Source organism: Amyelois transitella, chromosome 8 (genome assembly GCF_032362555.1).
Source record: "Amyelois transitella isolate CPQ chromosome 8, ilAmyTran1.1, whole genome shotgun sequence".
Lineage (NCBI taxonomy): Eukaryota > Metazoa > Arthropoda > Insecta > Lepidoptera > Pyralidae > Amyelois > Amyelois transitella.
In genome coordinates, this window is record NC_083511.1 from 6,585,666 (window position 1) to 6,608,373 (window position 22,708).

Here is a 22,708-nt window from a genome sequence, read left to right on the forward strand (position 1 = left end):
AATTTGTTATCATTTTTTCTTGTAAAAATGAAAAGGAAATTTTGAACTCCTCATTATGGAATTTAATCCTTATAATATGTAAGAGAGTTATTACCTATGTGCAGATAACAAGAGGCAATTTCGACGGCACCAATCGCGAGCCAGTGCCCATAGTGACCGTAGCAAAGGAGTTGACCATAGACTCGCTGGGGGCTTACATCTACTGGAACACGGGCCACGCCGTCGAGGCCGCCAGGCTCAATGGAGAGAACAAGATGGTGTACTATCCTGCGCAGTTGTTTAGCGGGAAACAAGGTAATTTATTTCGACTTCTTTGTGGGTTTTCAGACTTATATGAATTATGAATAGCTGTACCTACACTATTGTGAATTTGACGACATTTATAATAATGTCATCGTTTAGTTTCTTTCTTAAGTTGAGATGTTCCTTAACCTGTAAATATCCAATCTTTGTTTTGATCAATACAACCTGTCGTTGTCGTCAACCTGTCGTAAAAATCAGATACTCTTACACAGAGTCAAACAAATATTAAATAAAATATTTTGAATTTAAAAAAAATGGGGAAGGAAGTTTTTATTTTTCATTTCTGGCTACTCATTTAATTTTTTGTTTTAGTAATGGGTCTTACGACTGATTTGGAGAACAAATGGCTATACTGGTTAGTCAGAAGTTACGACGGTTCTGAATTGCATAGAGCACCCACCGCGGATCAGTTCACACAGAGTATTACTGAGGTAAAACTATTTACATTTTCTAAAAAAAAAATCATAAAATATTCTTTTTTTTTTGCATATTTTACCTTAAGATTTGCATCATATTTTATGTCAATTCATAAATGTTCAACCATTTAATTTAAACCTTTTCTTCCCACAGGTGTCCGGTTCCTTAATAACGAACTTGGCAGGCACGGCCACTTTAGGCCCGCTATGCTACTTCAGCGGTCGACTGGTGTGGGTGCAGGATGCCTCCCGTGCGGTCGTGTCAGATCTGCAGGGGAAGTATACTGCGGAACTGGTGCCCAGGGTACACGTTATTGCTGTGAGGGACCCCACGCTACACGCGGACAGTGGTAAGTAATTTTATTAGGTACGGTCACTGTGGTGGGTTATTTGGACTTAACTACCTGCGATTATCTCAAGATTTCCATTTTTTTGATAATGACATAAGAGCAGACTTTTTGTTGTCATGTCATCAAATTGATTGTTATCTTTGTCAGAATCTCTGATAGCGATCCCGGAAACGATCAACGGTTCGACAATAGCGGTCGCTGGCAAGTGGGACCGGTTCAACGTGACGTGGGCGCCGGCCTCGCTCGTCAACGTCAACAATAGCAAAGTGTTGTACGACGTCAGTTTGGACTTCGATGGACAACACAAAATTGAGGTTTTTTTTTTTGCTTTTGTTTCCACCTGCAAGCAAACTCGCAAAGTCTTGCATGATTTCTTTAGAATATCGTTTCGTACAATTGATTTCTGCAATAAATGTCTTGTGAGAAATTAGCCAATTATATTTAATACACCATAATAACTAAGAACATTGTTCTTAAAACTAAAAACGCTGCAAAGTGCACACAGTGTTGTAAAGAGAAATGTCAGAATGCAAATCCCAAGCCTCAATCCATTGTGGCGGAGGACGCCACTTTGATAGAAACACGCAAAGATGAGAGGATCCCTAGTAACTATATTCACATGCATATGGGATCGTTCTGTTACGTACGTACTTATGCTACGTAATGTTGTTTATGAATAATCCGAAAAATTTAATCCTAATGAGTTAATTTTTTTACAACTACACGAAAAAGACTGGGTAAATTTATTTTAAAAAAATACCTACTGTATTATTGGAAAAGAAAAAAGTATCTAATCTCTTCGATTACGGTTAAATCGCTGGAGTTACATTTTTATCAAGGAATAGCTAATTTATTGTAAGAGTAAGTGAGCAGCTGTCATTTTAAATCCAGAGAACCGTAGACGTGCCGTGGATAGAGGTGACATCGCCCGTGCCGGCGTACAGCCCGCTGGAGATCGCCGTGCGCGCGCACTCGCCGTGGGGCGGCGGCGCGCCCGCCAGCGCGCGGCGCCGCTCGCCGCAGCACGTGCCCGCCGCGCCCGCGCGCCCCCGCCTCTATGTGCAGCCAGAACGCAGGTATCACTACCTCCTTTCTATAAAATCTCTTTACTTCATTTTTTCATTGGATGTGGTCATATGGTATGTTTGTTTCTAAAAAATAAGATATATCCAACTAGCAACGGTCTCCTCTCGAGGTGGGGTGCATAATGCAGCACTAAAGAGACCTTCCAGTGATTCAAATTGAATTTTGAACAACTAGCTACGGCACAGCTCAATAGATGTTATTTTTCGTACTTGATTTAAATTTGTTCGTTATTACAATATACAAATATGTTTCCACCAAGCTCCGGGAGCCCGACGGCGATCTTCCGCTGGGACCCCCCGCGGCGCAGCAACGGCGTGCTGGCGGGCTACACGGTGCAGTGCTGGGCGCGCGGCCCCGCCCGCCGCTCGGCCTGCGCGGACGCCGCGCTGTCGCCGGCGCACACGCAGCTGCTGCTCAGCCAGCTCGAGCCCAGGAACACTTACTACTTCCAGGTCGGCTACATACATATTCCGATTAGAAAAAAATATATCTTTACGTATTTATTGATCTTCCTTTGTTAAAAAGTGACCTTTACATCTCTGTAAATTTAAACTACATCTACGACTAGTTGCTGAATGTACAATCTTCTCGCCTTAGGTTCGAGCTTACACCGACGCAGGTTTCGGCCCATACTCCGAAGTTGTATCGGCGTCATCCGACGAAATAAACCCCGTTCCTAAAGTCATGATGTCCTTACAAGAATCCATTAAGATAATAGATCTAGACTCTAATGACGTCGAAACTATACCAAAAAGTACCGGGATACCTATAGATTTTAGTGTCTCAATTGAGGAAAATATAGTGTATTGGGTCAACGACTTGGACGAAATATTTTCGTCTAGAATCAATGGCAGTGGACATTACAAGGTAAGTTAAAGTAGTCATTTTTTAAATATCATTTATTGGGTTCGGGATACAAGTTACAGCAAAGGACTAGTTCTCGTAATCAATTGTATAGAAAACTTTAATCAGAAACACTAATGAGAAAGTTATATCATGAGCGACATTAACCAACTAGTTCTTTATGATATTTACATACATATAATTACGTCCATAACCCCTGCGAGGTAGACAAAGCCAACAGTCCCGAAAAGACTGAAGGCCACGTTCATTTTTCTAGACTTTCATGATATTTACTTGTTTAATTTCAGCCATATATGATGTTTTTCCATAAAAATATGGGTAAAACTACTTTATTATTTTACCGTTATTTCTTTCTTACACAGTTGACCTCAATAAATTCGAAAGCGACCAGTATCGCAGTGGACTGGGTAGGTCGGTCGGTGTACTGGTCGCAAATGGAGAACTCTGAAGTGGTGGTGTACCGGACAGCCCTGGGCATCCCCAACTCTCGGCCCAACATCACGCGCCTCTTCGCTAGGAAACAGAGGATTTACAGCTTGCAAGTAGTCCCGATGCACAGGTTAGTTTGTATGCTTATCCATTAAAAATCTTTGCTATGCCTTGACAAAACAAAACCTTATTAATATTTGATCAACTTGAACAAAGATAGATAGATATATAGTAGATTTGGTTTGACGAATCAAAATAACTTTGTAGCTTGATTAACATATTTGTTTCATTTATATTTATTTTTGTATTTTTAATATTTACAAGCAGAAATATCAATAACATTTTCTTATAAATTATTTTAAGGTCCCTTTTTTGGTACGAGGAAAGTAAACATCCAGGATTTGGAACCCTGATGACTTCAAGCATTAACGGTTCCAGCATACGAACTTTCTTCAGTAATACTTCTAGTCAAGAGGACTGCAATTGCCCTGAAAATCCACACATCGCACCGCCGTTTACTATCGACATGACTAAGAAACCATACGAGATATACTGGGTGGATCCGTGGCAACACCACATAGTCGCTACAGACATGACAGCTTGCAAATGCAGAAAAAGCGTTGTCGCAACCGAAAAAAGCAAATACGGTTTCACTCCAATGTCTATAACCGTCGACAGCAAATACATTTACTGGTTCAATTCAACAGACAAAGAAATATTTTACACGAACAAACACAAAAAGAGTAAAGTGGAACAAGTGAAAACTTCTTATGGATACAAGATAATGTCTTTGGACTCGGCCAATCAGCCGTATCCTCCTCGACAATGCTTGTTTCCACACGCGAACGACCTTCATCCGACACTAATGTCTCATTCGGCAAACAGTTTAACTCTAAAATTACCATCTGTAGGTAAACCAAAGCCTTGTTCTCATTTAGAATACGAAATGGCCACTGCGGAATACACGATATTTTACCGTAAGCAATCTCCAACTGATTTTGGTGTGTGCACCAAAGAAACTTGTCCTTACATATCGACGACCAGTTCTGAAGTGACCATCAATGACTTGAAACCGTTTACAAACTACACAGTGATGTTACATACTACAAATTATTATGCTAAACTTCATGAAGTTAAACCGATCATTGGTGCTCCGTTGGTATTGCAGACTGATGCCGAAGGTAAGTTTAAGGGAAACCAAAAATTTCTTCAATTACATTATGCCCTGATACAATTTTGATGACTTCTAGTTTAGTTTGTTTCTTTCAGTCTTTAGTCATGTTCCTTCGATATAAATTAATTTGCTTGTATACATTTTATTGCTTCTCGCTTATTTACCTACGTAACTGCAGCCACATACTCGCTCTCACCTTGAAAGTTGTAAGTAGGTAGATATCGAGAACAGAAATGTCTTCCTCCATTGCATATTTGTTTTGGCCTTTTTAATCATATGTAACGCGGGGATCCAAAAATACTCAAGATTTAAAAAAAATCATTAAGCAATTTGTTTGTTTGTTGGTCCATAGCTCCATCAGCTCCCACCAACGTGACGGGCACAGTGCTGAGCCCGGTGCTGGCGCGGGTCACGTGGGCGGCCGCGCCCGGGGTCCGCTACGAGCTGCACTGGCGCACTGATGACTCGCCCACTCTTACGCACAGGCTGAAGGGTAAGTACCCACTGTGCCCATTTCTGTGGATATGCAATTACAAGTAGAAGATGAATACACTTTTAACGTGCGTAGTATGCAGGGCTGACCTTAAAGCAATTCATCCATACATATAGTCACGCCTAAATCTTTTGCGGGGTAGACAGAGCTAACAGTCTTGAAAGGGCACGTTCAGCTGTATGGTTTTATGATGAAATTGAGCTTCAAATAGTGACAGGTTGCTAGCCCGTCGTCTAAACAAGGAATCCCAAGTTTATAAGCCAATCCCTTAGCCACCTTTTACGACATCCATGGGAAAGATATGGAGTGGTTCTATTATGATGGAAACCACACTGCCCTAAAGCAATTCGTAATAAGCACATAGTATAAATGTAAACTTTTGATTTAATCTTGGCACATTATTGCTCATAACGAATTATTTTTGTAGTTGTAGAAGTTGTTTCTTTATTTCAGCGACAATAGCTTTCACATAGAAGAAGTTAACATAAACTTTGACCCTTCCACAGAGCACAACACGCTAATCGCTGAAGCGGGCGCATCATCTGCTACAATGGCGCGTTTATCCCCTAGCAGTACATATACCGTGTGGGTTCGAGCCCGGGGCCCGCATTCGGCACAGAGCGCAGACTCCAACACAATTTCCCTAAGGACGTTCCCTGCTCCGGCGCCACTTCTCCTACACAACGCGACCGCCTACACGCTTCTTGTTTTGTGGCCGCCGCCTACTTCATACAAAGTACACAGGTCCGTATTAAATAAACCGCTTCTCTTTAGAATACAATACACGAAATAATACACAAGCCCGTATACATCTGCCGAAACACAAAGCTATAAGGAAGACAATCCCAGAATTTTTTCTGATTCCAATATTTTGTTTTTGTATTCTGTAAGTTCTTTTTTATCCTAATAGATATACAATGGAATTCACGGAAGCGGTAACATCGCTAGGCGTTTGGAGAGCGTGCAATGTTACAAGCGATAGCGGATGGCAGGCCGGCGGGTTGTCTCCGAAAACCCGCTATCGCTTCCGCCTCCGTCTGTGGTACATACCCGACGGGCCCGCGTACGAGTGGCCGCATGATGACAGATTCACATATGAGACTTTGGGTAAATTAAATATCTATATTAACTTACTAGGTGGTCGTCACAAGATTGCAGTCAAGGCAATATATAATGCTTTATCATTTTAATATTAGTAGTATGGATGAAAATATTTGCGTCTCTTTGTAATCACAAGCAAGAACTGCTTTTGAAAAAATTTTGAAGAAGAAGAGAAGAAGATTTACGAACCTTCAGCTATAACCTAGGTAAAGGAAAGCACTTGTGTGGTCCTATTTAGCTCTATCAAAAATCCCTATGGTTGGAATGTAAAATTATAGAATAAAAATTTTACCGTGAATGATCTTTAGAAATAATATGCAGAAAGTTATCATTAGAGATTAGACGATTCATAATCATAAATGGGGTCATGGCCAAACAATAACAGCAGCGTAGATACCGGGGATCATAAATAGGGAAAAACATTCACTCTAATTAATACTGAATTAATGCTAGAAGACTATTACATACTTTGTGTCTATTAAATTACTGCAAGGTTAAATTTAAATGAAAATTTTCAACCAAGTGGAAAAATATTTGATCTTTAGCCCTACTGGAACAATATATATAGATGAATAAAATAAGACAAGGATGCCCAAAGTTGTGTTTTCGTGGTTCCGAATAGGATAATATTATTTGCTACATATCCTTCGCAACCTTTATCTTACCTATACGGGATAATGGTGGTTTGATTTTAACATAATGATGTACTCTCAAATCTCTTAATCGACAAACTTGCAAGAAAATACCAAATGTGTTTGAAGCAATGCGTAGGCTACTGGGTTCATGGCAAGTCAAAGATGTTATCTCTGCCTTGAGAGGAGAGGCCTTATTCTACATACATACAATCACGTCTATATCCCTTGCGGGGTAGACAGAGCCAACAGTCTTGTAAAGACTGATAGGCCACGTTCAGCTATTTGGCTTTAAGATAGAATTGAGATTCAAATAGTGACAGGTTGCTAGCCTTTTACGACACGACACGACGACACGACCACTCCATCTCTTTCCCATGGAGGAAAGAGATTTTGTATTGGTGCCATTCTTTTTTGTATTGGTGCCGGGAACCACACGGCCTTATTCTAAGATGTCATTTATGATAACCCCTATGGGAAACAGGTGGGTCAGGTTCCAAGATGTAGTAACACCTACCCTTCTGGAAAAAAGGCGTGGTTTAACGTATGTCCGTGTATGGCAGGCGACGTGCCCGGGCCGCCCGGCGCGCTGAGCGTGGAGGCGCTGGGCGAGCGCGTGCTGCGCGCGTGGTGGGCCGAGCCCGACAGCCGCGGGGACCCCGTGCTGGCCTACCGCGTGTGGGGCCGCCCCAAACTCAGGTACACACCATTACGTTCATCTACAACTTGTAAGACCCTGGTGTGGTGCATATTTAGTATGTGTAGATAGATAGATAAACTCTTTATTGCACCAAAAGAAAAATAAATCTAAAAAAAAAACACGGATTATGAGTTACAAAGGCGGACTTATCGCTAAAACAATACCTTCCAGTCAACCTTTGGAAACTTAGCTGTACCTTCTCTTTCGTCTTCCGCTTGCCTTTTAGTTCCGGTTGTCATCTTCACCACTCTGGAGAGCAGCCCGTTTTTATGATATCTACATAGCTTTATGACTCTTATGAATAACTGTTACAAACATATATTTTAAATGATAACTATATTACTTTTAGATCAAACTACATCAATGATACTACAACATTGAACGAAGTACCGGAAGATCTTCCATCGGATCTTCCCGATGATATAAAAATGGAAATCATACGCGAAGGCCTGGATTTGCTTCACAATGGAACAGGTAACAACAATTAAAGAAATAATGTTTCTCAACACGTAAATATCATATTTGCCTAGTACTGTAACACAGTGGTTTGATATAGCTAGCTTGTCACTAATTTTTATTATTTTTTCACGTTATTTAATTCTGAGTGAATTTGACCCAAATAGCATGAGATATTGTATTTTAAAATCGTTGTGACAGGTTCAACATTGAAAGGGAATATATTTTGCAGACTACATGTTGCTGTATCTAAATCTTGTTGCTCTAACTTTTTTCGTAGTTTCCCTTGTTAATAGTTGAAATGAAAATGCTTCGTCCTGCCTCCCACAGAGTCGTACTGGCTGCTGGGCGCGGGCGAGGTGTCCCCGGGCTACGAGACGCGCGTGCAGGCGCGCAACGTGCACGGCTGGGGCGCGCTGTCGGCGTGGGCGCCGCTGGCCGCGCCGCTCGCCGCGCCGCGCCCGCCGCCCGCCGCGCTCGCCGCGGCGCTGGCTGCTCTGGCCGCGCTGCTGTTCGCTGTGGCCGCTGCTGTGTTCTACAGTGAGTTACGAATCATTGAAGGGTATCTGCGGGCTAGTCTCATGTTAAATTGAACTATTGCCGCCGCCGCACTCGCCACCCTACTTTTTGCTGGAAAGTCCCTGCCCTATTTCCATAAAAAAATAGGTAATCATCATGCATCTTTTTTTACCTCTAGACTGATGCGAACGATCCTGTTATGATCGTCGTTCCTGAATGACTTGATGCTCAAAAAAACAAGGTAGAGTTACATATTCGGTCACCAACTCAGTCATTCGAGACCTGGCGCCCAATGCGGGAAAGGTGGTGAAAGACCTTCCGTTATTTAAAAATTACAACAGCAAATTCCTCATAATGAATTTTGCAGAAATCCTTTAACAGCTTGATTTCAATCAATTATTTTATTACAGCATACAACAACCGAACTAAGAAAAAGGCGGCCGTCGAGAACCAAACTACCATCGCCGCTAGACGAGGCCCTGACGTGGAACTGGCTACTTTACGGCAACTGCCCATCAGACACTCTACCAACATTCTCTATAACCAGGTAGGTATTATTTTAAATTTAAATGAACTTACTTTTAACAAATAGTAATAATATAACTTACTTTCCCACGGGAAAGGATTTTAGTATTTTGGTTAAAACTAGATAGTTGTTCAGGAGAACTAAGTAATATCGCATTATAAATAGATTTGTTATTTTTGTGGTTATGCCCGGGTGATTACTCAAAAAAATACCGGTTTTCAATGGGGTGACAAATTTTCCCAACTGAAACACATTAGTGGCTATGGATTCTTCACGGCAACTAATACCGTGCTCGGTATTCCAATATAAATGAAATGTTTCCGTTTGCCCAGGGCGTCGTATACAGCCCGACAAACTCGGAATTGTCTGAGTTACCCCACATCCGACGGGAACAGATCACTTTGACCAAGTTCCTGGGCTCTGGGGCCTTCGGGGAGGTGTTCGAGGGGGTCGCTAGGCAGATCAACGGCACGACCGCTGATACTAAAGTGGCCGTCAAGGTAATCGAATTTCATACCTACATATTATCTATCATGTCACACATACCTAAATAGTACTACTACAGTATAAGGATAACGGAATAAAATATTTTTTCATCTGTAGCAAAAGAACTCAAACTTACTACTAAATGTATGTTCTAATTAACGTTTTGCAAAAACGGCTCTAGCTAATCTCATGAAAATTCCGCCTTCAGACTTTACGTAAAGGCGCCACAGAACAAGAGAAAAACGAGTTCCTGAAGGAAGCCGCTCTGATGTCCAACTTTAAACACGAGCACATCCTGCGACTTCTGGGCGTCTGTTTGGACAATGACCCCAATTACATCATCATGGAACTCATGCAGGGAGGCGACCTTCTCAGCTACTTGAGGACCAAGCGAACTTCACTGGTAAGTCGCTTCACTATTAAGATACTCTTAAATTTGTTTGGAGATTATGATAACGTATAACCTTTTGCTCATCTACATTTTTCATGCAAGCTCGTCGGTTTAAGTCACATGCAGAAGCTGCATGCGTTCAAAAGGGCAATTATTGCGATTGCCTTTTTCGAAACACCCTTTGAAAAATGATTTTGTGCGACTGTGATAGATCGAAACAGGTCAAACGACTATTAAAATTACCAATAATTTGTTGTGATTTCCAGTACACGCCCGAATCCTTAACCCTACTGGACCTGTTCAACATGTGTGTGGACGTGACCAAAGGATGCAGATATCTGGAAGAAATGCATTTTGTCCACCGAGACCTGGCCGCGAGGAACTGCCTCGTGGCTCCCAGGGGAAACGGCCGTATCGTCAAGATTGGAGACTTTGGACTAGCTAGAGATATTTACAAGAATGACTACTATAGGAAGGAGGGGGAAGGTGAGAAACATGTTTACTATATAATAATGATGCGTGGTTCCCATGAGAAACGGCGGTATTCTCAAGTTAAATGAGAGTTTGGACTACTGATACTGACATTAAAAAAATGACTAAGAAGGAGGGGGGAAGGTAAGAAACATGTTCATGATACAATTCGTACAGTTTCTACTTCATGTTATACAGAGAACAACGGTTTTGAGCTTTATTTAATAGTTATAGGGAAATCTGTTATAACTGCAACAATGAACAACATATGTTAAGAGTTCTAATTTTTTTTAAAACTTGTTTACATTTTTTTAACAGGTCTGCTGCCAGTGCGGTGGATGGCGGTGGAGTGCCTGGTGGACGGCGTGTTCTCGTGCCAGTCCGACGTGTGGGCGTGGGGAGTGCTGTGCTGGGAGGTATGTTTCTCAAATATAGATTTGTTTACAACATTAAAATTTCGCTCATGTAAATTAAACTGTTTGTTTGACTTTGTATCAAAAACCTCTAGGTACCTTTTTTATTAAATCGATCTAGCGTGTTTCCGTGGAAGAGTAACAGGCAGATGTTTTTATTATTTATAAGTAGTTAAATAAAATAATAAATAAATAAATATTTCGAATCTATTGTATTAATAAGTATTTGGATTTATTTATGAAGATGATACTGCCTAAATTGGAAAGATATACATAGATACATATAGATCTGTTGCAACAAGTGTCGGCCCGCAGATCCTGTCGCTGGGCCAGCAGCCGTACCCGGCGCGCACCAACCGGCAGGTGCTGGCGTTCGTGCGCGCGGGCGGCACGCCCGACCGCCCGCCCAACTGTCCCGCCGCTTTGTACGTACACTATGCTAACCACAGATACCTATACATTTACATAGGTAACGCAACTATGAGTAAATCATTAAATCAGTTTTTTTCTATCTTGTGACGTTACGAGTAATCCCAGTTACATCATTACTTAGGTTGGGGCTAGCTCAAGTTGAATGATTTGTCCTGAATATATTAATCTTAACGAACTTAAGGTACGCCTTTCCACCCTGATTCTGGTTTTAACAAAATCTCCAAGAACAAGCTCAATTCAACACGGAGCAATCTTTTTTTTGTCACCAATTCACATAGAAAAACAAAAGAAATTTATAAAGAGCTGTAACGTTTGCAGCTACGACCTCCTGCGTCAGTGCTGGAGCTACTCGGCGGAGGCGCGGCCGTCGTTCCGCGAGTGCCTGGCGCTGGTGACGGCGCTGCGCGAGCGCACGCCGCCCGCGCGCGCGCTGGCCGCCTGCGCCGCGCCCGCGCCGCCGCACTACCTCACGCTGCTCGGAGACGGTAAATATGCTCGGTCTCTCTCACACATATTTACGCGTCTTTCATCCTTGCGCCTTTGTCATAGCTATGCTTCTAAGAGCATACCTATACTCATTTGTCAAGTTTTCACTAAATCCTCATCAAGAATGAAAAAGTAATCTAAATTGAATTTAATCTTTTTGACTGGCTGGACTGGACGGATTAAAACGATAAATTTTATTATTTTAATAAAAAAAGCAGTTGCAATTATTTCTATAGCGTTTACTGGCCCATTTGCATGAATATTTTTGATTGTTTCTCATTCTCTGTCATAAAATATGGCATGATTCCACGAGTCCAAAATCACCAATAGTGTTAATTAGATATAAGCGCATTATGTTAATTTATAATCATATTCTAACTAACATTATGTATTGCGCATGGCCCGCATGATCAGACGCCGTCGACAACCGCACCTACCTGCTGGACGAGAATGACAACGCCTGTTTAGGTTCGTGATCACCAATTTCATTGATAATTCATTATATTACATAGGTATATTTTCTCACAATTGTTCATTTTTTATTTTGTTCCAAATTTTACAGACGAAGATTTCCCCGAGAATCAGATGGAGCCATCGCGTTTGCTTCCCGAGCGGACGCCCAAGTATTTGGAGCTGACGTACGACAGCGACTCCGGGCCCGGGAGCACTATCTGCGACGGCTACGAGATACCAAGGGCGCCGATGTCGTACGCACCTTTCTCCAGACACAGCATAGTGGGTGTAGCGCCCAACAGACTGATAAAGCCGCCACTTTACCGCACGCACTCGCTTCGAACGAGTACTCGTCCTCCCAACGCGACTATAATTCCCCTTAGAAACGGGATCGTAAAACGAGCGTCCTTGTGCGAATCCCGAGGAGGACTATTCTCTGGCGCGCCCGCTGTACCACAGCCCACGCTCGACTCCGAACTAGTTAACACTACCTTCTAAACTGTGATAATATTGTATAGATTCGTGCTATTCCACCGAACTGTAATTGATCGTATTGTAATATTATTTATTTTATTGTGTAATAATGTAAATAGCTGTGATGTTGTACATATTAGAGTAAGTGAAACGCCTATACGGAATTATGAAACTTAGATTTGAAATGTTATTACCTATGCATTTATAAATTATTCCATGTACATTTCGCCCAGACTGATGTATATCCATTAAATTTTGGTAAAATGGAATAAAATCTTTTTATATAAGATATTAATGTTTATTATTTAATTTTAAATAAGAGTGGAGAGTGGGAAAGACCCGTATTTCAGTATGTACAGATTTGGTCAATTAAATAAAATATCGATTTAAGATTTTTGTTTTTATTATTAAAAAATACTAATAAGTAATATTTTATGTCCCAAGATCAAGTAGTATCATAAATGAGAAGTATCATCTGCATCCTAACATATTTTTATTCTATTCATAAATCTTCCTACGGATTGTGAAATGAAGAAGTAGGAACATATGCTATAAATTTACAGTTTTATATAGACTAACGTTACATTAAACTAAAAATTATAAACACCGATTTTTAAAACTAAAAAGGAAAATCTCACTTAGCCGCTATAAACTCGTTAAAAATAATTTAATCTGTAATACGGTAGTAATGCAACAACCATAAAGGTTTCGTGCGTGCTTAATAATCAAAATAATCTATCAATGGATTGCTAAACATTAGAACAATTGGGTTAAATGCATTTAACTGTTGTCATGCAGAATCTGTCTCATTCCGCAACACATTATCACTGCAACGCAGCGTCAATATATGAAATACAACCTGCGTGGTTAAGGAAAGATAATAAAGTTTAAGTTAAGACAGATAAATGAAAAATGAAGATAATGAGTTGTAATATGCTAAAGGGACGACTTGCGTCTTTAACTTTGAACGCAATAAGCGACACTTGACATGCTGTCCTATATTCCCTATCTTTTGGTTTACCTAAGAGGTGATGAGAAGGAAACACAAACATTATATGTCCTATACATATAATGTTTGTATTCCTTGTTAACTTTCTTAAATAAATGTCCATCTCTATTTGATATGATTCCAGTGTCACCTAATGCATTAAAATCTAAACCCAAAAAACAAACGACAGCTATAAAACGCGATCACTCCCCGTCTTCCACAATCTCTTGTTTGACTCTTTTCTCTGCCTTAATTTGGTCGGTAGTGGTGACCTGCGCGCCGAGGCCCGGCTCTTGGTCGTCATCTTGGGCGTCGTCTTTGCTGTTCTCGTGCAACAGCACGTACTCCCGCTGAGAGAAACCGAACTTCACGACATCGCGCTCCAATAGTTCCACGTAGCGACGCGGCTCTATCTTTTTGTTGTTCACGAATGTGCCATTTGCTGAATCTGAAAAGGGAAGAAAATATTATTGACACACTTGAAATAATTTGAACAAGTTAAATAGCCCTACCGTAGCGTCTTCGCGGCCCCAAAGATAGGACAGTCATTTTTAGATTTTGAGTTTTTAACAAAGAAGCATCAATCATCGCAACACATAATAAACTATAAATACAGCCAGTTAAGACTCTAGAGTCTGAACTTTGACACACTGACCACGCCCCCAACACATTTCTAAGAGTGTTTATGGATAATACACATTTTATTATATAATAATTGAGACTAAACTGACCCAGATCAATAATGTACGGCCTGACGCGTCGCCCCTGCGAGCCGTCGGGCCTGGTGAAGGGCGTGGCGCGGTACTGCAGCGCCGCGTGCTGCTTGCTGATGGACGGGTGCTCCAGCGAGATGTCCGCCACCTTCTTGTCGCGGCCGATCAAGAACGCGGACTGCCGGTGGATGTATAGGATCGGGAGAGCCTTGTCACCTTTGAATGGGTAGAACCTGAAATTATAGTATGATCTATGTATAATACAACATAGTACCAAAGGCACGATGCTCACAGCCGAAGAACAAACTGGTTACAGAAACAGTGATCTTAAAGTGTAGCAGAGAAACGGACATATTCTTTTAAGGTACTCAAAATGAACGGACAGTGCTTATGTAGTGACAGTGCATTTTTAAAGAACTTTTTTAAAATTTTTTCTCTGGAGTGAATCCCCAAACAGGTTAATAAACATCTTTAAAAGTCAAAAAGTAGAATTGATAATTGACATGATGAATCATATGCAAGGTTTTAAAACTTTTGTTAAATTGCAATTTTTTTTCCAAAGAAGAAACAAGTATACCTCCATCTCCTTTTCGGTTGCTTGGCGTCATCAGGTTCACTGTACTTGATCACCACTCCATTAACAGTATTTGCGTCTGCCGTCAACTTTCCGGAGAGACCGAAATTAGGTTTCTCTTTGTCAGCGGTCTGGCCTTCCTTCTTTACCTCCGTCTTGCCCCAACTATACTCCTTATCGTCAGCATCAGCAAATCTGTAATTCATTGATCGCCATAATAAAGTTTATCGTTATTGCGGCGTTAGACCCTATGTCTAATCTGTAATGCAGGTCTATGAGGGAAACCTTACCTATATTGGATTGTGGTCATTGGTACATTGTCCGACGTAGGATATGAACTAGGACATTACATGGTTTTAGTTATCTTTGTATATAGACAGACGGACTAAGTTTTTGTAATATGTTACCTGGATTTACGCTCCTTCGGGCGGTCCGAGCGTTCAGGACGTGCGTCAGATCGGTCGGGCCGACTCTCAGGGCGGTCGGAGCGGTTGTTGGGGCGGTCACCGGGGCGGTCTCCGGAACGGTCGGGGCGGTCACCGGGACGGTCTGAGCGGTCACCGGGGCGGCTGAGGCGGTCACCGCCGCGTGCAAGGGGCTCCCGGTCGCGGGGATGCTCGTCTCGGCGGTTACGATAGCGGTCTTCGGAGCTTCTATAAAAAGAGGCGGGGCTACTTCGTACGGTCAACAGCATCAACGTTACCAAATTCAAAGCAAATTCGCCTCTTTTATCGCATCATAGTTTGATGCGTGTTATTTCCAAAGATATTTAACAGATAAATAAATATATACGAGACATTTACACAGATTGAGTTGACTCGTTAAGTTCAAAACTTGTGTTACGAGATAAATGAGAACAGAAAGTATAATTGTATGTACTAGCTTTTACCCGCAGTTTCGCCCGCGCCAATTCACCGCCACGAACAAAAGAATACAGATTTTTCGCAAATACATAAATCTTTATGTACATTGTACCTACTGAATTTTGATTTAGGTTCAAATCAAACTACAATACTATACGAGATTCCTGTGCCAAGCTCAAGCCAGATGTTTTTATCATTCAGGTAATCATTAGTCCTATAATAAGCCTTCTCACAAAGTACTTTCTTTACATACTCTTTGAATTTTTGGTTAGGCATATCAAGATCCGACTCCGGCAACCTATTATAAAATCGTATACAGTTCCCCATAAATGATTTACTGACTTTGTAAAACAGAAGTATTTTTCTTAACATACATTATAAGACCAAATTCAGATGAATTAATTAGATGGCGCTGTCGATAGACAAAATATTTTTGTTGTATAGGCATTTGGCCCTCTTACTTTATTGTTATTTAATTATTTATATTGAAAGGCAACATCCAAGTAAATATTCTCAGAAAATAATTAATTTTAAAAAATACTTTTATTGTATAGGAACAATCTTTTTATTATTTGTTGTTATAGCTGCAACGGAAATACATAATTATGAAAAAAATGAGCTTTCTTGCTGTCACTGTATATGAGATACAGCCTGGTGACAAACAGACGGACATACAGACAGCGGACAGCTTAGGTACGGAGCCCTAAAAAATAAATGGCAAAGTAGAATTGAAACAAACCTGTCACGCGTATCCAATGGTTTGTCTGGCCTGGCCGAGCGGTCGCGCCGGTCATCCCGCGGCCTGAGAAACACGAGCGACATTAATACCGTTACTTTTACCACAATCACAAAATATTTACACTTGATGTTCGTTTGAATAACACCATAATAAACACACTTACTAGACACAAGTTTAATTAAAAAGTATACAAAATAAATGTATATTTTTAAAGGATTTCGTTCGATAAAAAAAATTACAGCTGAAGTAAAAAAACACATTTTAACAATGCTTTGCCTTATCAATTTCATTATCATTATTACAAAACTTGAAACTATAATTGACTTTTAAGTGATTCCAAAGTTATTATCAAAGCAAAATGTCGATTTTAGTTCTTATTTTGTAATAAATCAGTGCAACTCGAGCTTTCATTTCAAAATTCACGCCGTTAACTATTTCATTATTAAAAAATATATTAATTATGAAATAATATAAGAGTTAAAACAACCAGCAACAAATTATTTCCATCACGAAGTACCAATTATTTTGACACGCCTAAACATACACTTACCATTACAGTTTCAAAATACGTTGGTTTGACGTAGAACGGAGATATACCTACAGAATAAGATCCATTCGTGGATTTCTCAAAAACTTCGATAGATGTTATCCAATCGCGGATATACATAATTTTCTTGCTCTTGATCTGCTACTCGCTTGAATGTTACCCATCTTTGGATGCAATTTTTTTTTATACATAGTCTTTGTACTTAGTTTATATATATGTAGTACAGATAGAATAGTTACTATAAAGTATCCTTCTGTGAATTTCTGGGAGTTTGGATCTGTTGCACTTCACTACATATAATTCTTAACTATTCCAAATTGTTCAGTTTTTGAACTAAAATATATATCGGTATTCTATGAATATTGTCAAAATTTATGAAAAGCACTGAACTTTTCTTAATGTTCTAATTTCTTCTTTATTCCATACATCTATGCTTTTAATAGTTTAGTTGCTTACTTTATTTCATTATAATCTGGTCTTTCTTCAGGTTCAATATAACATTATTAGATATTCCAGAAATGGTGTACCCGTAAAGACATCCTTACAAAGGTTTCTTTAGATTTTGTTTTCAAAAAAATTATTCAGCATTAGTTTACACATCAGCATTATATATACCTTTACGTTCATTAATTGTTAAATATTATTCTTATCTGTTTAATTTCTTCAATTCAAAGTATTTATTGATACACTTTTTAACATTGCAATAAGATTTACTTCTCTGGCTTTTCTATAAAATTGCTTCTATTATGTATTTCTTCATTGCTATTATTGAAATGTTCGAAGAGAAGAACAGCAATATTGTATAAATATTTTAAGTCCTATATTGTAGTTATTTCATAAAATCTTTTATATTTATATTTTCGTTGTGCGATAAATCAAAGAAGCAAATCGCGTAAAATCTTTGTATTGTTTAAAGGGCGTGCCGTCTATAAACAAGCCCAAAGGCATGGCGATAAGAAAACCATATTATTTTTGTGTAGCATTCCGACTAACACAAAGCTTGGTTGTCACTTGCCGTTGTCAGGCGACCAACGATTCAAACTTTCTCATGGTCAACACATCCCGCTTAATCTACGACTGACGGTTCACACATGCCTAGAGGAATTATCGTCTAAGGTGCAAATAAGTAAATATCTTTGCAACAGCGACATTTTCTGATCAAACTCATTACAATTGTCTGTAGATATTCTGTAAAAACAAATACAGTGGTTTAACGTCGCGAACAAGTGGCGAAGACGCAAGTCAGCACACACATGCACACACATTTCTATTATGAAACAAGTAAATTGAGACTCCTTGTTTGCAAAATAAGTTTAAAAAAATTGAGCTGACTTTATCCTAAAGAACGAGCTATGATTTGTGTATCTGAGAAAAATTTTAGGGCAGCATACATACCTCTCAGGGTATTCTTCGTCGCGATACTTGTCCCTTCTCTCAGGATATTCCTTCTCACGGTAACGCTCAGCCTCTCCAGGGGGACGTCTATTAACAAATCAAATAGTGTTAAAAATTAAACATTTACGCTTGAAAGTGTTGTCACTTGGAAGTTATTAAAAACCAAATACCTTTCGCGATAATCCGATCTGCTTTCCTCATACACTCTTCGTTTTGGACCCTTATCCTCATACTGATTGTAACGATTGCCATAGCCTGAAGACAAGAATGACCAAAATTATTTTATTTTTAATTTGATTATACTTTAAGAATAACTTTAGTTTTCTAATAAATATACCTCTTGTCTCTTCTTTGTGATAATAGTTGTCTTCCCTTGGCTTTCGCCGATAATCTTCTTGTGGTCTCTGGTGTTCAAACTTAGGATGCCTAAAAAAATAATGAGAACTTCATTATGATTAAAGTTAAAATGTGACTTGTTTAGTGAATGGCTACACAATAAGCAAGCTCATTATTTTTACATGAAAATTAAAATGAAAAAAATTATGTCAGCTTTATCTATATCAAGCACAACCCTCCTACCATTACAAGGGACATACTTAGAACAAACAGATTCTATTGATGACAGCATTATTTGCCTTGTATTGAAGGCAAGTAAAATAATAATAGTAAAATACATTGGTAACTATTTGGCCTATCATATTCATATTTATATATAATTGATATAAGTATTATATAGAGCTTTTCTGGTCTGATCACCCAAACGGATCCACTGTTCATTATTATGTTTCTCCTCTTGGATTTCACGGGTCTATACACCCCGGATTTTTGAGAGGCTTGCGTGGGGATATAAATCCAACACGTAGAGGCCCTTTGGAGAAGTTGATGTTATGTTGTTCTCCTGCCAAAACCCGTTCCCGGGCATATCAATAGATGATATGTCCATGAACAGGTCTCGGCAGGAGGTGGAGCTAATACAAATTAAGGAAAAGGATGATGGGTTATGGAGTTGACGTTTGGATGGACCTAAACTGGGCTATTGCTAGAGAAATTCGGACACCTGTTACTTTAGTATTATGTCTGATTTCTGATTCACTCTGGAATATTTTCTATTCCATTCTGATCCCCCATCCTCACTGAACAGGGGATCAGAACAGTATAGAACTTAATATCAAATAAAACAGATCCACTAAGGTATCAGATTTTGGGGATCAGAATGGAATAACTCCTTATATCTTTTTAACCTAAGCTGTGCCACATATGAAAACAAAATGATATCACTAATTAAGCATACATTATACAAAAGCAACATTTAAGTACCCAATATAAAAAATAATAATATTTACATTCTGTTAACTAACCAAAAGTGATAAATATTACTCATAAATTATTCAAACAATACTGTATAAAAGAATAGAAAATGACAAAAAGCCACATTTGGAAAAAATAATAAGAATGGGTAATGATTTAAGTGATGCCCAGAAAAATATAACATCGGGTGTACCTTTTGTACTCATCATAATCTTGCTGCCTTCGACCAAAGTCCTGATTGGGCTCACTATACTGACTGTTTTGGTTGAACCTTTCTTTATTTCTATAGTACTTATCTTGATTATATGAAGCATATCTGCAATAACATTCCAATAGCAGCTACTATCTTTTGTTATTCATAAGACGCTAATTATAAAAATCTACTTCATAACCTGTTTCTTAATCTTACCATTATTTGTTTGATACAAAATAAATAAGAAGGTACAGAAAGTTACCGCATAATTTTTTTAAATCTACCTACTTATACTAATATTATAAAGAGGAAAAGTTTTTAGTGCCGTGTGGTTACCGGCACGAATACAAAAAAGAATAGGACCACTCCATCTCTTTCCCATGGATGTCGTAAAAGGCGACTAAGGGATAGGCTTACAAACTTGGGATTCTTCTTTAGGCGATGGGCTAGCAACCTGTCACTATTTGAATCTCAATTCTATCATTAAGCCAAATAGCTGAACGTGGCCATTCAGTCTTTTCAAGATTGTGGGCTCTGTCTACCCCGCAAGGGATATAGACGTGACTATATGTATGTATGTATGTAAAAGTTTTTAATATTGACTGTTTGTTGAATCAATCATGAAAAATTCTTTAATTTTTTTTTATATATTAATGGGAGTCATTATACAGAATGTATGTACTGCGGGCAAAGCTGTGGCGGGCCACTAGTCATTGATATACAGAAAGTGGAAGTACCTGTCATTGCGATCTCTATCATACTGATACTGTTCCTGATATTGCCTCCGGTCCTTGCTAGATCCCCTATAGAACCGTTGTACCTCCCGCTCCCTATCGTAGTCTTCACCAGAGGCTGAGTTCCGGTATTCTTTTCTAAAAAGATAGAACTATATGAAGAAAGGGCAAAAATTTTCAATTATAAATTCTTTCATAGCATATATTATTCATCAATAATTGTACAATGATGATAACTGATAATTTATTATGGAGAAGTTTCTGAATGTCAATGTTAATGTTATTGTTAGTATCTTGTAAGAAAAGTATCAAATTTACTTTAAGGCTAACTCAACTTGTCCCATATATATTTATTTATTTATTATACATACATACATTTAGTCACGTCTATTTCCCTTGCATGGTAGACAGAGCCAACAGCCTTGAAAAACTGAACGGCTACATTCAAATGTTTGGCTTAATGATAGAATTGAGATTCATTAGTGTCCGGTTGTCAGCCCATCACCTAAATTAAGAATCCCAAGTTTATAAGCAAATGCTAAGGAAATCCCTAGGATGGGAAAAGCTGGAGAGATCCTATTCTATTTTTATATTTAATCTTAATTCATTTATTATATTTTAATCAAAGTAATTTCCTGCCTGAAGATATAAAACAATACCTGTTATACATTTGTTGCATTGATTTATGATAAATATGTTTACCTTCTTCTGTATCTAATCATGTATAATTATTAGAAAAAGATTTAAGTACAAACACAGTGAATACTTACTGATAATATGTGCGTGCAGGGTGGCTTACTTCCTCCGATGACGCTCTACGCTCCTTTACAACACTGTGTAGGCGGCGATCACCATGTTCCTCTACTAAAACCAATTTAAACTTATAGTAGGGTTATAAACTTGGGATTCCTCTTTTAGGTGATGGGCTTGCAACCTGTCACTATTTGTATCTCAATTCTATCATTAAGCCAAAAAGCTGAACATGGCCATTCAGTCTTTTCAAGACTATTGGCTCTGTCTACCCCGCAAGGGATATAGACGTGACCATTATGTATGTAATAAAGTAAAATAAGAATGAAGGGATGGTGAAAAGATGTAGTGTCTGCCTTACAGGAAAGTGACTAACATAATATTGTTAACTGAGAATTTAATTACATATAAAATCTATCTCCTTGTTGATATCACAGTAAGCAAAAACTAGGCTTGCTTTATCATACAGACAAGTAAACATGTGGTAGGAACCTAGCAAGTTCTTTATCTGTGGCGTTGTTTTTGCTGACTGAATTTAAGTCGCCGCCATTTACATATTGTTTATCAGCAATAATAAGCAAGTTATGTATGTTGCGAAAAATATTTTTTTTATTATTTCGCAACATTCATAAATAACAAATGTCAAGTAAGAATACTCACCATCTTCACTAACAGAAGACTGACGGGATCGTTTGCTATGTTTGTGCTTATGCTTACGCTTTTTTTTGGAAATTTCTCCCTCACTTATCGAAGACGCATCGTTTTGGGAATTACTGTCTTCATCAGAAATGCGCCTTTTCTTCTTCCCATGCTTCTTTTTCTTCTTTTTATGCTTGCGTTTTTTACGTTTTTGGTCATCCGATTCACTTTCAGATTCAGAAGATTCAGGTCGTTTTCTTTTCTTTTTGTACCGGCGCTCCGATGCTGACGATTCCTCGCTTTCGCTATCTGACGAACTGCTAACTATGCTTTCTGCCGAATGGTCAGATTCTTCAGAAGATTCTTGTATACGCTTTTTAGGTCTCATGATTATAAATAAGAGGACGATACACAATGATGACGCAAAATTTGATCAGATCAGATTAACGTGAATTCTCTCTATAAAAATATATAATTTAACACAAGACAACAGCAGCGAAACAGATCCACTCACAAATCCAAAGAAAAGAATGAATGATCAATGAATTACCATGACGAACGAAATGAAATAGGAATGAAATGGATCTTGAACGGATCAGAGATCTTCTTT

General features: G+C 39.0%; 2 protein-coding genes across 5 annotated transcripts in view; one reads left to right on the forward strand and one right to left on the reverse strand.

Annotated features, from left to right (window-relative positions):
* Positions 1-13,005, forward strand: part of LOC106134990 (proto-oncogene tyrosine-protein kinase ROS) — a 34,209-nt gene extending 21,204 nt beyond the window's left edge. Inside the window, exons 16-39 of one of the 2 annotated variants that reach the window (XM_060945514.1) lie at positions 105-294; positions 616-734; positions 874-1,069; positions 1,217-1,383; positions 1,961-2,145; positions 2,415-2,607; positions 2,753-3,022; positions 3,382-3,578; positions 3,812-4,629; positions 4,975-5,115; positions 5,622-5,859; positions 6,026-6,222; positions 7,412-7,547; positions 7,898-8,022; positions 8,335-8,544; positions 8,934-9,070; positions 9,382-9,549; positions 9,744-9,938; positions 10,193-10,412; positions 10,716-10,813; positions 11,126-11,235; positions 11,561-11,727; positions 12,143-12,196; positions 12,291-13,005. In XM_060945514.1, the coding sequence (XP_060801497.1) occupies positions 105-294; positions 616-734; positions 874-1,069; positions 1,217-1,383; positions 1,961-2,145; positions 2,415-2,607; positions 2,753-3,022; positions 3,382-3,578; positions 3,812-4,629; positions 4,975-5,115; positions 5,622-5,859; positions 6,026-6,222; positions 7,412-7,547; positions 7,898-8,022; positions 8,335-8,544; positions 8,934-9,070; positions 9,382-9,549; positions 9,744-9,938; positions 10,193-10,412; positions 10,716-10,813; positions 11,126-11,235; positions 11,561-11,727; positions 12,143-12,196; positions 12,291-12,679 (4,920 nt within the window). In that variant the 3' untranslated portion in view covers positions 12,680-13,005. The remainder of the gene's footprint in view (positions 1-104; positions 295-615; positions 735-873; positions 1,070-1,216; positions 1,384-1,960; positions 2,146-2,414; positions 2,608-2,752; positions 3,023-3,381; positions 3,579-3,811; positions 4,630-4,974; positions 5,116-5,621; positions 5,860-6,025; positions 6,223-7,411; positions 7,548-7,897; positions 8,023-8,334; positions 8,545-8,933; positions 9,071-9,381; positions 9,550-9,743; positions 9,939-10,192; positions 10,413-10,715; positions 10,814-11,125; positions 11,236-11,560; positions 11,728-12,142; positions 12,197-12,290) is intronic. The other variant, XM_060945515.1, reaches the window with a different exon arrangement.
* Positions 13,006-13,040: 35 nt separating this feature from the next.
* Positions 13,041-22,620, reverse strand: LOC106136679 (smad nuclear-interacting protein 1). Of its 3 annotated transcripts, none has more exons than XM_013337314.2 (12): positions 22,120-22,619; positions 21,480-21,570; positions 20,713-20,847; positions 19,976-20,098; positions 18,812-18,900; positions 18,645-18,729; positions 18,475-18,561; positions 16,533-16,595; positions 15,338-15,583; positions 14,934-15,125; positions 14,375-14,589; positions 13,041-14,091 (listed from the first exon to the last, which is right to left on the reverse strand). In XM_013337314.2, exons 1-12 carry the CDS (start codon positions 22,484-22,486, stop codon positions 13,847-13,849), a joined length of 1,938 nt encoding a protein of 645 aa, XP_013192768.2. In that variant the 5' UTR covers positions 22,487-22,619; the 3' UTR covers positions 13,041-13,846. The 3 variants fall into 3 exon arrangements, with proteins under 3 accessions (XP_013192768.2, XP_013192761.2, XP_060801500.1); XM_013337307.2 differs by having other exon boundaries at positions 21,480-21,573; XM_060945517.1 differs by lacking the exon at positions 19,976-20,098 and having other exon boundaries at positions 21,480-21,573; positions 22,120-22,620.
* Between the last annotated feature and the right edge of the window lie 88 nt (positions 22,621-22,708).